This window comes from Mytilus trossulus, chromosome 4 (genome assembly GCF_036588685.1).
Source record: "Mytilus trossulus isolate FHL-02 chromosome 4, PNRI_Mtr1.1.1.hap1, whole genome shotgun sequence".
Taxonomy (NCBI): Eukaryota; Metazoa; Mollusca; class Bivalvia; order Mytilida; family Mytilidae; genus Mytilus; species Mytilus trossulus.
Genome location: NC_086376.1, coordinates 46,591,613 through 46,607,058, shown reverse-complemented (window position 1 = coordinate 46,607,058; position 15,446 = coordinate 46,591,613). Strand labels below are relative to the sequence as shown.

Genomic DNA, 15,446 nt, shown 5'->3' with positions numbered 1-15,446 from the left:
TATGTTGTTTAACATGCTCATTGAAAAGTGTAAATTGTGTAGTGCATTTTCGGCTTCCCTCGTAAATTTTTAAATAAATTTTGTGAAACTATGAGACCAAAGGAGTAAGTCATAAATGGTAAAAATTGGCCTTTAGAATTTTATGTTTTGTTTTAATCAGGCCAAAATACTACAAACTTCACATAGAAATAGTTGGGATTTTGGCACATCACAATAAAAGTGACAGAGGTATGACCCCTTAAATATGCATTATTTGTGTTGTAATGCCAGTTTTGGTCAAATTTTCAATAACTTGGTCTTCCACTTTTCCGCAGAAAGATGTTTTGCTTATGTTCTGATTATTTAATTTTTCTTGCACAGTATTGTTTCATTACATGTCGCTTAAATTTTTGGTATATGATATCTTACAGTTTATACGCTTTTAAAATTGACTATTATGAGAGTTATCTCCACAAACTATGTTTTTCTTTTGTTCACTTCTCCATCGCAACCGTAAAAGATTACAAATTTTTACCAAATTACTAGTTACAACTTCAGGATTAGGATGACCATTTAAACCAAAGCTTTTTGGATACCACACGTAATAGAGACTTAGGGTCTTTAGATTTAAGGTCTTTTGTCCACAAATTTTTTTTTTAGGTCAAGGTCATATTCTGAATTTTGATTTTGGCTTGTTTGGACTTCTTTTCTTAAACTGTATAAGATATCAACAACATCTATATACTAAATTGTTAGTTACAACATGTCGTTAGTCATTTATTTTGGTTGAATGGATATGCTGACATACATGAGAGTTTTTCACCCCTCTTATAATTAGAATTTGTAGGACTGAAAAGTGTACCCATGAAATGATGTCCCATTGAAAAAATTTCAGGAGATGACCGAGGACAGAATTTTAATATAAATCATTGTCCACTTCTTTGAAAAAGTGTCCCTTGAAAAGATATTCAATTTTGACCTTTGTTGGATATTTTTTTAATATTAAAATCATGTCCAAGGCACAGGCATCAACTCTGACATAACATATTTGGCTTTCTTATTTTGATGCTGACATTCATCAAAAATTGATAAATTTTTCAGATTAACAGGTCTTATCAACCCCAAGAGGGCACCACTCTCATTATTGCATAGGTACAATACCTGTTTAAGTTTCTCCTCATGATTAACAAGTTTTAATCAAATTGAGAATGGAAATGGGGATGTGCCGAAGAGACAACAACCCAACCATAGAACAGACAATGTTTCTCCTGTGGTATTTTTTGTCAACATGTATAACTACATGTAAAACATTTCATCCTTCTAAATGACTTTCTTTTAATATTTTTAAACTCTGAATAGTAGGGTATTGACCATAACACGAAAAGTCATATAGCTGTTTATATTCACCACTTTCCATTTTTGTTTACATCTGTATTGTCTTGATTTTAATTTCAATTACAATTTAACTAATTGATTAAAGCATTTCAATGATTGCTAAATTATTTCCCTTTTTTAGGGACAGAAAAAAGTAGCTATACATGTACTATGAAAAATTGTCCCTTGTGACATATTTTAATAAAACATCCATTAAATTATGTCCAAGTACTAGGTACAATTTATCTCTTAGGGAGACACTATATATAGTTTATGAATGTGATATTCTGTCGTTGAACGAAATTTCACAGATGAACTGTGAAATATAGTTCAAGAAGACACAATTTCGTATGACACTTTTTTGGCTTAAATGAACCGTCTTTTACTCCAGTTATTGTGAAACCAGAATATACTGGTGATTTGGTCTCTGAATCCCAAGCCTCCCTTTTGTGGTATGGAACCTTAGTTGTGGTACAACTTCATGCAGATCAAAACTCTTAAATCACAGTTAATGTTTGAAACCAAATGTATTTGGATGGCTATAACAAGGACAACGGCGGCGAACAAATTTTATATAAAAGAAGACCAATACTGAAATTGGACCTGTGCATTTTTATATTGTAGAATGAACAAATTGTGCTGTTATAGAGGCAAACATGAAATGATAGTCTTAAATATAAAACTTTATTACAACTGTCACACAAACTTAACTTTAACCAAGAAAACTAATCATTGACCAATGAACCATAACAATGAAAATGAACCATGCCAGGCAGACATGTACAGCTAACAATTCTTCCATACAACAAATAAGGTTGACATATTGCTTAAAGGAAAACAGACCAAAACTTAACACTGAGCATTGAACCATGAAAATGAGGTCAAGGTCAAATAAAACCTGCCCAACTGACATAGATCATAAATTATTTCCATACACCAAATATAGTTGACCTATTGCATCAAATATTAGAAAAGAAGACCAAAACTCAAAAATTAACTTTGACCACTGAACAATGAAAATGAGGTCAAGGTCAGATGACACCTGCCAGCTAGAAATACACCTTACAATCTTCCATATACAAAATATAGTTGACCTATTGATACGGTATAAGAAAAACAGACCAAAACACAAAAACTTAACTATAACACCTGCCAGCTAGACATGTACACCTTACAATCATGCCATACACAAAATATAGTAGACCTGTTGCATACAGTATAAGAAAAACAGACCAAAACACAAAAACTTAACCATAAGCAATGAACAATGAAAATGAGATCAAAGTCATAGGACACCGGCCAGTTTGACATGTAAACCTTACAGTGCTTCCATACACTGAACATACTAAACTATTGCTTATAGTAAAAAAAAGTAACATCACAAAAAATATTAACTTTTTTTGCAAGTAGTGACTGAACCACGAAAATGTAGTCAAGGACATTGGACATGTGACTGATGGAAACTTTGCAACATGAGGCATCTATATACAAAGTATGAAGCATCCAGGTCTTCCACCTTCTAAAATATAAAGCTTTTGAAAAGTGAGCAGACGCCAACACCGACGGATCACCTCCCTATGTGCAGTTTACTGCATTTCTGCAACAAAAGTCGCAGACTCGACAAAAATGACACAGATGAAAAAGTTTGCGACTGTTGCATTTTTTTTATAGTAAATAAACAATGTAATGTCATATGTATACTAAAGATGTGAAAACATAAAACTCTAAATGTGTATATATCTTTCTTACACTTCAGAATGGTTTCAACGTTGACAAAAAAACAACATTTTGAGACTCAAATTTGAAGTTTACAGATACATGCTGATCTTGGATACAAAACAGTGACAGATCCTGAATTTTCATAGGTGGGAGCCAACTGACTGCCTAAGAGGGGGTTCATCCCTAAATCTGCCTCTGCAAATAATGGCAAAAGCACACTGTGTCTTAGGACAAGTAAGCTTTAAAGAAGATACAGTTTATTTTAAATACTTTTTATTGAACAAAATTTGTTAAATAAATAGAATACTATTGCACAAAAATATCTAAACAGAAAAAAGAACAATATTTTAAGACTAACATTAACTAAAACTCAAACAAGGCACTGTATTTTATTACAAAGTGTCAACAAAACAATGTTTTCCTTTTTTTTTCAAAAGAAACCTGAAAGGCAAATTTAACTGTCAGTTTTCATTGCTTATATTAAAGAAACGCTTTTAACATTTCCTCCTTCCAAGAAATTGTTTAAAATAGTTATTAAAATGTTTAGAACTTTAACCCTTATTGAATGCAATGTTAACTGCCAGTAAAACTAAGTCCATTTATAAATAAGTAAAATACGGATCAACAGGATTTAAAAATATTTACTTTTACTTCTGGATACTATCTAATGATCATAAACAATCTTCTGTCCAAGTTTGGTAGAAATCCAGAATAGTTTAAGAAAGTTATTAAAAACATTAACCATAGACTGAATATTTGAGGAAGTCGTCTACCTGAATGACAGAATGCAGGAATACTATGTCTCGCTTTTGCATCAAAAGTTGCAGGCGGCACAAAAAACGTAAAGGAAATACATGTATTGCACAAGCAATCTGTTATGGAAAAGTAAATCAAAATTTTTCAACTAAAAATTATTTTTACAGTAAGTAACCATTAGCACTAAAATTCATCTTGACTTCAGATAGACTTCCCAAAAGTATTCCACAAATTCAAACAGTGGAAGGAACTTTGTATAAAATTCACAACATGAAATAAGGTTAACAGACAGTAATATAATAAACTGTTTTCACAGAGATATATCTCACCTCTTTATGAATTGATTATGCAAATGTTGAAATTAAAATAGCAATACTTTAACATGTAACAAAGTCAATGAACCATGAATGAGGTACCTTGCTAAACAATCTCCATGTAAATGAGATGTGACAATGCTAATACAACTGCATACCAATTACTTACTATAAGTTGTTCCCTTTAAACAAACCTAAACACAAACATTAACTTGTAAACCAAGTAAAACTTTCAAAGTCAATGAACCATGAAGAGAGGGTGGCCCAATATAATCTCCATAGAAATGATGCATGCAAATGCCAATAAATTAACATATCAAATATCATTGACTTAACATATGCAATTCATCTTAATCTGATCACAAACTAATGCATGTTCATGTAATCTAAGCAAAAGTGTCAAAGTCAATAGACCATGACTGAGGAGGTGGGGCCAAATATTCTCCATGAAAAAGACATGTGCTAATGCTTATACAACTGAATACCAATTAACATTGGCCTACCACTAATAGTTCCCCTTGAACTGACCTTATCACAAACTAATACAATGTTGTCGAGTTGTTGTCGCTTTGACACATTCCCCATTTCCTTTCTCAATTTAACTTTTCAAATCTATAGACCATGACTTATCATTTTGACCATGATTTTTTTCTAAACAGATGATAATACAACATTGAAAAAATAGTATACATCAAGATAAGATGGTAAGTTTGGTCTACAAAAGACTCATCAGTGACACTCAAATGCAAAAAAGTTAAAAAGGTCAATTAAAGTAGGAAGTTGAAGAGCCTTGAGGACAAAAATTACTAAAAGTTTTGCCAAATACAGCTAAGGTAATCTATGCCTGAGGTAAGAAAGCCTTAGTTTTTCAAAAAAATCAAAAATTTGTAAACATTAAATTTATAAAAAATCATTACAAACAACTACTGTGGATTAATCATTATTATTCGTTAAATAACAATTTTCATGGATTTCGTGAGTACATTTTAACAACAAAATTAAAAGTTCAAAGTATGACAAATTGTCTATAGCCTTGTATGAAGACTTATGCAAAACCATGAAACTTAATATCCACGAACATGCAAGTTTTCCTTAATCCACGAAAATTGGTACCCACGAAAATAAATGAATCCACAGTATATAATAATGGAAACTCAAACATATGAACATTAACACATGGCTTCCTATTTTATATAAATCATAATAATTAGCATAACCATAATACTGTGTTCTATGTATACTTTTCAAGCCTTAAAATCTAATACTTTCATAACAGTTCTGGTTAAAAACAAAAACCCATTGTATTGTACATGATTTACTACTTTCTTCAGAATAAATTGACAATGACTGGATTAAGTACATCTAAATAAAGTTTAAGTTCTTATGTTTTCATTTCCAATGAAAATTTCAAAATTTCTTATTCCTTTCCTTTGACTTTTCCGTCGTTTTGTATTTTATTTGTTTGACAGCTGTATAACATTCTACCATTTTTATTTTTTTACTCTATTCCTATAATACCTTTACAATATTTTATTTGTTAATAAATTAATGTGATCTTTTATTCTGGAACTTTTGACATAATTGATTTTACAATTCATTATTAATGTTTCAGCTTTATAAATGTTTCTCTTAATGTTTAAAATTCTCACCTCAGACATAACTTCTAATTGCATGACACAATTACAAAAATCAACAATAAAATCAGAATAACTTTTATATATAATAAATGTTTATATCATTGAAAAAGCTCCAAATTATCTCCCTTTGGTTGAAAAACTGCCATTTTTTTGCATTAAAATTGAAATATCTTTTTAACTCATCTGTAACCTTTATTTTTTATTATAAACCAAACTATTTTAAAATTCAAATGTAATTTATTTCTTTTTTTATATTGATATTACCGTTTTTCTTCTATCAGTTCAACAGAAAAAAATTTACCTAAACAAAAATGCATGCTACTTTTGAAGACAGATTGTGAGCTTAAATGAACAGTGACCCCATATTTATATTTCATTTTTCTACCCCTTAAATAAAACCCAAATGTTCAGATTGATGTAGAAAATTTGAAATTGCTTTTATACTTAAACAATTAAGGATTAATTTCCAAAAACACTAGAAAATAACTGTCAACATGGTGTACACACAATTAAATAAGTACATTTATCATGTTTTTTAATATAACTCTTTGATCATGGTCATAGCTAACAACATTGCTAGATTAATTAATTTGATTGTAAATGCTTTAATACAAAATAACAAACAAAGGTCAAAATGTGTGGTTTAATAAGTCTGATGTTTATATATCATGTCTAAAATTTACATATTTTGAATTAAAAATATCCTATGAACTCTGAACTCAAAGTATACAATAATAACATGTAATACTACCACCAAAGCTCAAAACTCAAATTGCTATGAATTATATAACAAGACATATATTGAAAGCTTTAGTTGATGTTACTCATTTTCTGCTTATTAATGGGGGAAAAAAAGCAAAATGATCACAAATCGAAATATACAAAACTTGTCATTTACATACAAGAAATATTCTGCATTATTAACCATGATAACTGAAATAACGTAAATAACAAAAAAAAAGTATAACCAACATCACATAGATTTCATGTAATTGGGAACCCAATGAAGGTTTACCACAGATTGACCTGATATTTACAATGTACCAATTACCTATTCTATTTATTTAGCAGATAATGTTTTAACTCGGGTAGATAAATCAATGAGTGATAGATTTCTTTTAGAAAAATTAAAGGTCCCAGTAAATAAAGTAAAAAGAGAACAATAGTTGTTGTATTTGTTCAATGGGACAAATGAACTGCCGAAAGTCTAAATGGATACGTAACTATCAGGTGAATCTGTGGTAAACTTTTTTGGGTTCGCAATAATTTGTAAGTACATGTAGAATTTTGTCATTCAGAAATTAGTTTAATGTGTATGTGGCCTTTTATTCCTTGTATGACGAGTTAACATTTGAAATGACTCATCCATATAATTAACTCTGTGACACAGCATGTGTTAGAGTAAAGCAGAAACTGTTTACCCTTCTTATGATCACCACAAAATCTGTATGAATTCATATTACTCAATCATTCATCCTTCTGTACATGATGTAGTCCTTTTTCCTTGACTTATTTTTGTGCTTGTCCAAGATGTTTTTTTCCCATTTTTATTATAAATATAGTTAATTCAAGACATAAAACGAAGCCTGAATTCATTTCTTTCTATTTAACATGTAAGTGGTGGTAGAATTTACATGAAAAGCACCAATGGAAAGATCAGCCTCCCATTTTGTATTATCATTTTTTATCCTTTTTCTATTTTGTCCAAAAATTGTTGTTCTGTATATTCATAAAACTAGGAGTAAAGTGCCACATCAGCCAGTCAGAGGTACTACTTGTACAAGTAATTTTTCATTTACTTGAAGAAGTAAAATAAAATGTACACATATAAGTAAATTATAATGTTTGAATAATCTCCCCTTAATTTTCTAGAAAATTCACTTGTGTAAGTACATTTTTCTTACAATCCCACAAAAAGTTTTGAGATAAAAAAAATCATGCCTTAAATGATTTTTCCCAGGTTAGCTCATAATTTTTTATTAGAGTTCAATGTATCATCTCATTAGTTCAACAAAGAAACTGATTGCGCAAAGATCTAAAGTATTTTCAAAGACATCTGCAAAGGGCAGACAATTTAAAATCCTAGGAACTATATTCAAGAAAAGAAGATAGGATGACTTTTTTACTTATACAAGTAAAATAACCTGAATGTCTAAGGGACATAACTAAGCCAATATTTTTTTTAACTTTACAAGTAAATAAAATTCACTTGTATAAGTATCCTACAAATTAACTTATATTGTTTATATCTTTTTTACTTCTAGTAAATAAAAGTTACTTGTTGCACCCCTGACTGTCAGTTAGAAAGGTCAATAAGTAAGGTTTCGTTAAAATAAGTCTGACATTAAATGAACAGTCTATTGAGTAACTACCCTTTTTGATATGAAGTAAATGTATATATTATAACCTTCTTGTATAAATGCATGACTTATTATTGAAGCTGACTATGATTGACGGGTCTGTTTGAATGGGTTTAACTTTTTGATGAATGTTCTAAGTCCTTTCCCACGTCTGTGCTCCTTTGGTTTGTCATCAGAATTTTCCCTCTCTACATTTCGAATCTCTCTTATAAGTGAGAGAAATATGTCATCTACACACTGTCTTGTAACTGCTGAAGTTTCATAAAATGGACACTTAAATTGATGAGATAAAGCAATCCCTTCATCTGGTGTAACCTATTTAAAAAAAAGAATTGTATATTATTGGTATTTTATAAGTTAGTTGTTTTTATTGGAATAAATATTAATTTTGTTATCAGTAAATTTGAAGCAAACTAAATATTACTTGTATGTTATATATACATTTACGCATTCCTATCTGTCGATACCTGTATATTGGCATGGCACAAGGTCTTGTCTTTATACGAAATCCATTGGACAAATATTGGATGTTGGATGTGTACGGATTGATAAATTAGTTCTAGATGCATGATTTTTTTATTAGTTGTTAAGAAGCTTTTATGTAGCTGCTGGTTAATTGTGAGTACTCTCAGATCTGTACCTAGTGTCTTTTTGTTGTTGGGATGTACAATGTACAAGTACCCATCCACATCCACTTGTATTTTTATCCATCTAATGGGTTAAGACTTTTTCAACTGATTTTATAATTTCTTTCTTAAGTTGTACTGTTATACCACTGTCCCAGGTTAGGGGGAGGGTTGGGATCTCACTAACATGTTTAACCCCGCCACATTCTGTATGTATGTGCCTGTCCCAAGTCAGGAGCCTGTAATTCAGTGGTTGTCATTTGTTGATGTGTTACATATTTGTTTTTCGTTCAATTTTTTCCCTTTAAGTTTTCTTCTTTTCTTGTTTAACATTGTCCTTTCAGGGTAATTTTAGCTGACTACAGGGTAAGGGCTAAGCTCATGGTTGAAGGCCGATATTTGTTAATTTCTGTATCATGTTGGTCTCTTGTGGAGAGTTGTCTCATTTGCAATCATACTGCATCTTCTTTTTTATATGTTTAAAATTAATGTAATTTTAATAGTATCATGCAAATGTTGAATTTAAAATGGCAATATTTAACATATAAATTTTGCAATAATTTCAAAGTCAATGGACCATGACTTAAGGTGCAAAACCAACTAACACCCATGGAAATGAAAAATGCCAATGCTTATAAAACTGCATACCAAATACCATTGACTTATCATAAGTCCTTCCTTTATTGCAAAGCTAACCCCAAACTTAAGCTTGAAAATTCTGTAAAACATTCAAAGTCAATAGACTTAGATGAGAAGGAGGAGCCAATAATCTCCATAGAAATGAGATGTGCTAATGCTAATACATCTTCATACAAATTATCATCGATATCCACAAATGGTTCCTCTAAAATTTAGGTAATCACAAACTAAAACATGTTAAGGGAACAAAAGTTCAAAGTCAATAGACCATGACCGAAGGGACAAGACCAATTATCTCCATGGAAATGAGATATGTAAATGCTAATACATCTGCATACTATAAAAATTTCAATGGAAATGAGATGTGTCAATGCTTACACAACTGCATCATTGTGTGCATACTAAATATCATTGACCTACCATTAATGATTCCTCTAGAACTGACCACATCACATGTAAACTGAGCCAAAATTTTAAGTCAACAGACCATGACTGAGGAGGCCAGGCTATATGATACCCATGGAAATTAGATGTGTAAAGGCTTATAAAACAGCATACCAAATATCATTGACCTACCACTAATGGTTCCCCTTAAACTGACCTAATAACAAAATAATACATGTACATGTAGCAAAATTTGATCATGACTTAGGAGGTGGGGCAAATTAATCTCAATTTTTTTTTACCTTTCTCTTTTCATGAAGATCACATTTGTTTCCGACTAGAATAACTGGTATATCATCTCTACACCTCACTTGATTGATCAGTTTCTTATAAGTTAACATTTCATCATAACTTCTCCTATCAGTAATAGAATAACATAATATAAAACCTTCTCCTTTTCTCATATACTGTTCCCTCATTGTGTTAAATTCAGGCTGAAAAAGACAATACTGTCAATCAAAAACTATGGTTCAAAATTCAAACAATTTTATTTTTTTTAAAGTTTCAAATAAATAAATACATGAAGTTTTGAAATTTGACCTGTGAAATGTCATGTGTTTTGGCCCTCCTTAAGGTGTTGTTAACTGTTATCTGAGATCAATTTAAGCTGTTATCTGTTTTCAACCCACTTTGTTAACTGTTATCAGCATGTTTGCATTTTTTGTTAACTGTTTTTGACAAAATCGAGGTGTTGTAAAAATGTTAACAGACCCCCTATTGCCCCCTTCCACCTTCTGTTAAGGAATCCTGATTTGCTGGTCAATAAAAGATTCATCTAGGTTGCAACCATTTTAAAAAAAGGAAATTATTCTTGATACATGTATCTTTTTCCTACAAATACATGTACTTCCCAATAACTTTTTTCACTTACATTATCACCAAATGTAGTTTCTGCACAAACATATGCAATGAAAATTTAATGCCATATTTTTTTTGGTAAAAGTTCATTGTTTAATTATTTGTACTGGAGAAGAAAGTTATTTGATAAAGGTTTTGGTTATAAATTCACATCTTTTCAGTATTAGATTTTATTTTACTTTTAAGGCTAAAACTAGAGAGATTCAAGAGACATTGAGTTTGATAATGCATGAAGCACTAGTTATTATTAAAATTTTCAAAATGTAAAAACCTGTCCAGCCGTATCTAGAATATCCAACAGAGCTGGCTCTCCATCTATCCTGGCCTGTTTCTGATATGAATCCTCTACAATAAAAAGGTATCACTTCAATTTCCAGAATTAAGACCATTTCTATATATAGTTTGTTTTATATTCATAAATACACTTTAAAATCACTAGATGAATGCAATATTTCTGAAGCTTTTTTTTATACATTGTGTTAAATTACTGTGTAAATTAAAGAACTTTTGTGAGCATGTGAGCATACCCCACGCTCCCACATTGTCGCGGGACAAACTAAATTTCAAAAGATTAAAGATATATATAGCTCTTCAAAAGACAACTGATAAAAACTTTACTGTTGATATGCACATCTACATGTTTCATGAAATTCTGTACTGTGGTTTCAGAGGAGTTACGATGACAAACTGTTGCAGTAGTATATTATTGAGGCCAATAAGTTCAAAGGGGCATAACTCCTAGAAAAAAAAGTTTGATCACAATGTGGATATGCACATCTACATAGCATGTCCTCGCGTTAATTGTTGTGCACAAAGTTTCTTGAAATTCTGTTGTGAGACTTCAGGTGAGTTGTGATGAAAAGAGTATCTAGGACTGACGTATGGACAAACACAATGCATATGGTCAAAATGTTTATTCAATTTGTACCAGACGCAAAAGGTCGTTGTACAATCTCAATGAGACTAGACCTTAACAAATGTGTTTCCTCTTACAGTGTATTTCTATTTCAAGTACTTTAGACTAAAACATGTACCATGTAAATTAGGTATTTTAATGTTTAAAGATACATTTCCTGTAAGAAACCATCATGAACTATCGTTTTTTGTTAGATTTTTTTCTTTTTTCTTGTTACACATGTAGGATGTAAAATTCAACAAATATTCTTTATTCACTTAATCAGACCTGCCATTTTACTTTCCCAATTTATTGGGGGATATCCCCCATGAGAAGTGTTAAACTATAATTTTGAATTTTGAAATTCATTATTATATGAACTGAATACCTTAAAAGAGGCATTCAAATGAGCTAAAAGGTTATTTAAGCACATGTATAATCATTTAAACAATATACTTATAACTTATAAACTAAGAACACTCATGACAATATAAGACAATCATTTGTTCCTCTTGAGCTTAAAATCCCCCATGGAGATTTTTAAGTTGTGCTAAATATAATATGTACATTTTGTATTTACCTATTGTTGGATCATGGTAGTCAAGAAATCTGTGGTATACAAACTGTATCACAAGAGCTGAAAGCAGAATAAAAGTATTTTTTATCAAACATATTGCATTAGACTCAACAAGGTGTTTGAATTTTTCTTTTAAAAAAAATCACTTACCAATCAAAGTCTTTTGTATATATAGTTTGGGGAAGATGAAGATAAATAAGCATGGTAGAATCACACACACATTTTATTTATTTTCCAATTTTTTTTAATTCAATATGTTAAATTCAATATACATTGTACTGTAATTTGTACATAAACAATATAAATTATTAATGTCACAGAAAAGTTATGTCATTAAGACAGCTTAAATCCTACATGTATTTAGGTGGCCATTTCTCGTAGGATATGTATTCACAATGTGCAACCTTAACCATGTTATCTGAGGCAATAGAAACTTGTGATCTGGACTGATGATATACAAAGTTTTTTTCATTTGAAGCATGTAGCTGCAATTCAAGGAGCTTTTGATAAATAAAATATGTACATGTATAGTTACAAAATGACTTATAGTGTATATGATCAGATGATGTACATGTATATATCTATCTGAGTAGGCTTAATTTGTAACACAGAAGATTTTTGATGTTTTACATTGTAGGTGCATGTCAATAAGGAAACTTTTATAAGTGATCAGGATTCAGGAAGATGAAACAATAATTTTTTTTATTTTTTTAATATCTTCTTTTGTCAAAAGGGGGTCTCATTGGGGGGTTCTGATCCCGGATCCTGCTTCAGTATGAAAGTAAGCAAATCTCATTTTTTTGTAATTCCCGTGTCCCACTAGACTTCATTTCCTGTTTTCACGGCACAATAATTTGACTTTCATGTGTCATGCTTACAAAAAATCGTCAATCCTGCATCAAACTTAGACTCCAATGAGACCCACTCAAAATATACAACTGTAGAGGTAACCGGTTAATAAAAAAAAATCAGATGATTGCTGTTTGAACATGTTGAAGTACTCTTAAAATTTTATTTATAATATTAGTTTGTCATTGGGCATCATTTCAAATGGTTTTAATTATAACAATAAACCACTTGTTGTTTTAACCATTCTCATGTAGTCATGGTATTTTTTGTTTTTGTAATTTATTATCAAATAACGTATATTATAAGTCTTAGATTAAACAAAGAAGCCATGTTATCACAGATTAGGATAATAACAAATTTAATCATTGTCATTGAAATTTTAAAAAATTGTTGGTTTCTTTTTGCTTTTTTTGTCTCATTACAAGAAAACGTATAGATATATAATTATAAATCAGGAGTATAGTGCACACTCTGAAATGTATCGCTTTCTTTACTTATCATTGATAATATGTTGATAGTCCTAAATATTAAGCTTTTTACTACAACTATCACATAAACTTTACATGATCCAAGAAAATGAGATCAAGGTCATAAGTACTAAACAAGCAATACAAACTTTGATAAATGAACCAACTTATTAAATTCAAGGTCAGATAAACCATGCAACATTGAATATACTAGACATATTGCTTATAGTATCTGAGATATGGACTTGATCACCAAAACTCAACCTTGTTCAATGATCCATGAAATGAGGTTGAGGTCAAGTGTAAACTGTCTGAAGGGCATGAACCTTGCAAGGTATGTTTAAGCACATACCAAATATAGTTACATGTATCCTATCACTTATATTTAAATTATAAGAGAGAAATTAACTTTTCAAAATATCACAATTTTTTTTTCAAGTAGTCACTGAACCATGAAAATGAGGTCAAGAACAATGAACATGTAACAGACGGAAACTTTGTAACATGAAGCATCCTGGTCTTCCAATATAAAATATTAAGCATTAAAGAAGTTAGCTAACGCCGCCGATGGAGCACTATCCCTATGTCCAGTTTTCTGTGACAAAAACCGCAGGCTTGACAACAAATTAAGCTGGCACCTATTTTGTAGTTTACTAGCAATGTACAATGGTCAATTGAAGTTCAATCCTTGATAATATAAAGTTCACTGTCATTTATGTTATTTTTTTTCTGGCATTGTTTATGAAACGTCAGCTTTCATTGGAACTTATTATGAGTGACAAATATACATTGACATTGTAGGTTATAACATATTGAAAGGGCGAAAATATCTTTAAAAATTATGAAACATAACAGTTTTACTATACATGTACATGCTACATGTATACCGGGTGCTAATATGACAATGATATTGCCAGGTGTCAAATTGATTTAGAATTCATCTAGGACTACTCTTCTTTTATGTCTTCGAAATTCGGGAGTAGACGCCTATGTAGGAGTGTAAAACGTTAATATAGTTGGATTTATTTATTCTGTACAAGGTTTCCAACTCAGTAAAATTAAAATTATCCTTAGAGAATTGGAAACAGCCTTTTTTGTAGTCCAATTTTTTTCTGGGACGCCTTTCTACAGCGTCACAGAAAAAAAAATAGCCTTACCAGACATCATAATTATTTGGACTACCTTTATTGAATGTAAATTAACATGATCAAGGATCCAAACTTTTGGTTTGTTTTCTCTGTAATTCAGCAATTCTTGCAAACTAGGACTCATATATTGATATTAGAATGTGTTAGAATTTTTCACCAATTAGTAGTAGACTAAAATCATCATTTATTTGTGAAAACTAAAAAAAATAAACATAGGCTGAAAAATGGTCACAGAAAAATATTTAAAATATTTCACATTCCAAACCGTGTCACGTGTGGATCAGTGTCAACTGTCATGGGAAATTACATTTACAATGATAATTAGTTTTAAAGTTTGTCATCTGGTTCCTTACCACTTTTTCCGATTCCACCATCGCCTAAAATGACAATTTTATATTCTCTCGGTTTAGAATTGTCACCGTGGTGATTACTTGAATTCATATTTCCATTTTACTTGTCCTTATAGTTTACATTTTCTATGTTATGCTCCGTTTCCTTATTAAATATATTTATACCCAAAATATACAATCTATAAATAGTAACTTTTATCTTTTTAAGGTGCGTGTTCGGTGATTGGTTGAAAGTTTGTTTGACGTCGTTTCGGTCCAGAAATACTTTATTTCGCCACTAAGTTTATATGATTCTTTCGGCCATTTTCTTCAGATTTCCGTACTGAGTCACAACTTTGACTATTACGTGGCATTGCATGCGCGACTTGTGTGCAATTAAAAAAGAAGTATTTTTTTGAGTAATATACGTAAAATTAGTGAACAAAAATAAATAAATATATTTCAGTTATTTTTT

The 15,446-nt window shown here is 30.5% G+C and overlaps 1 protein-coding gene across 1 annotated transcript; it reads right to left on the bottom strand.

The window, feature by feature from the left end:
• Window positions 1–3,328: 3,328 nt before the first annotated feature.
• On the bottom strand, window positions 3,329–15,206 carry LOC134715389 (GTP-binding protein Rit1-like). Its single transcript, XM_063577540.1, has 5 exons — window positions 14,996–15,206; window positions 12,182–12,238; window positions 10,978–11,051; window positions 10,091–10,282; window positions 3,329–8,454 (listed from the first exon to the last, which is right to left on the bottom strand). The coding sequence occupies exons 1-5, from the start codon at window positions 15,081–15,083 to the stop codon at window positions 8,224–8,226; spliced, it is 642 nt and encodes a 213-aa protein (XP_063433610.1). The 5' UTR covers window positions 15,084–15,206; the 3' UTR covers window positions 3,329–8,223.
• Window positions 15,207–15,446: the final 240 nt, after the last annotated feature.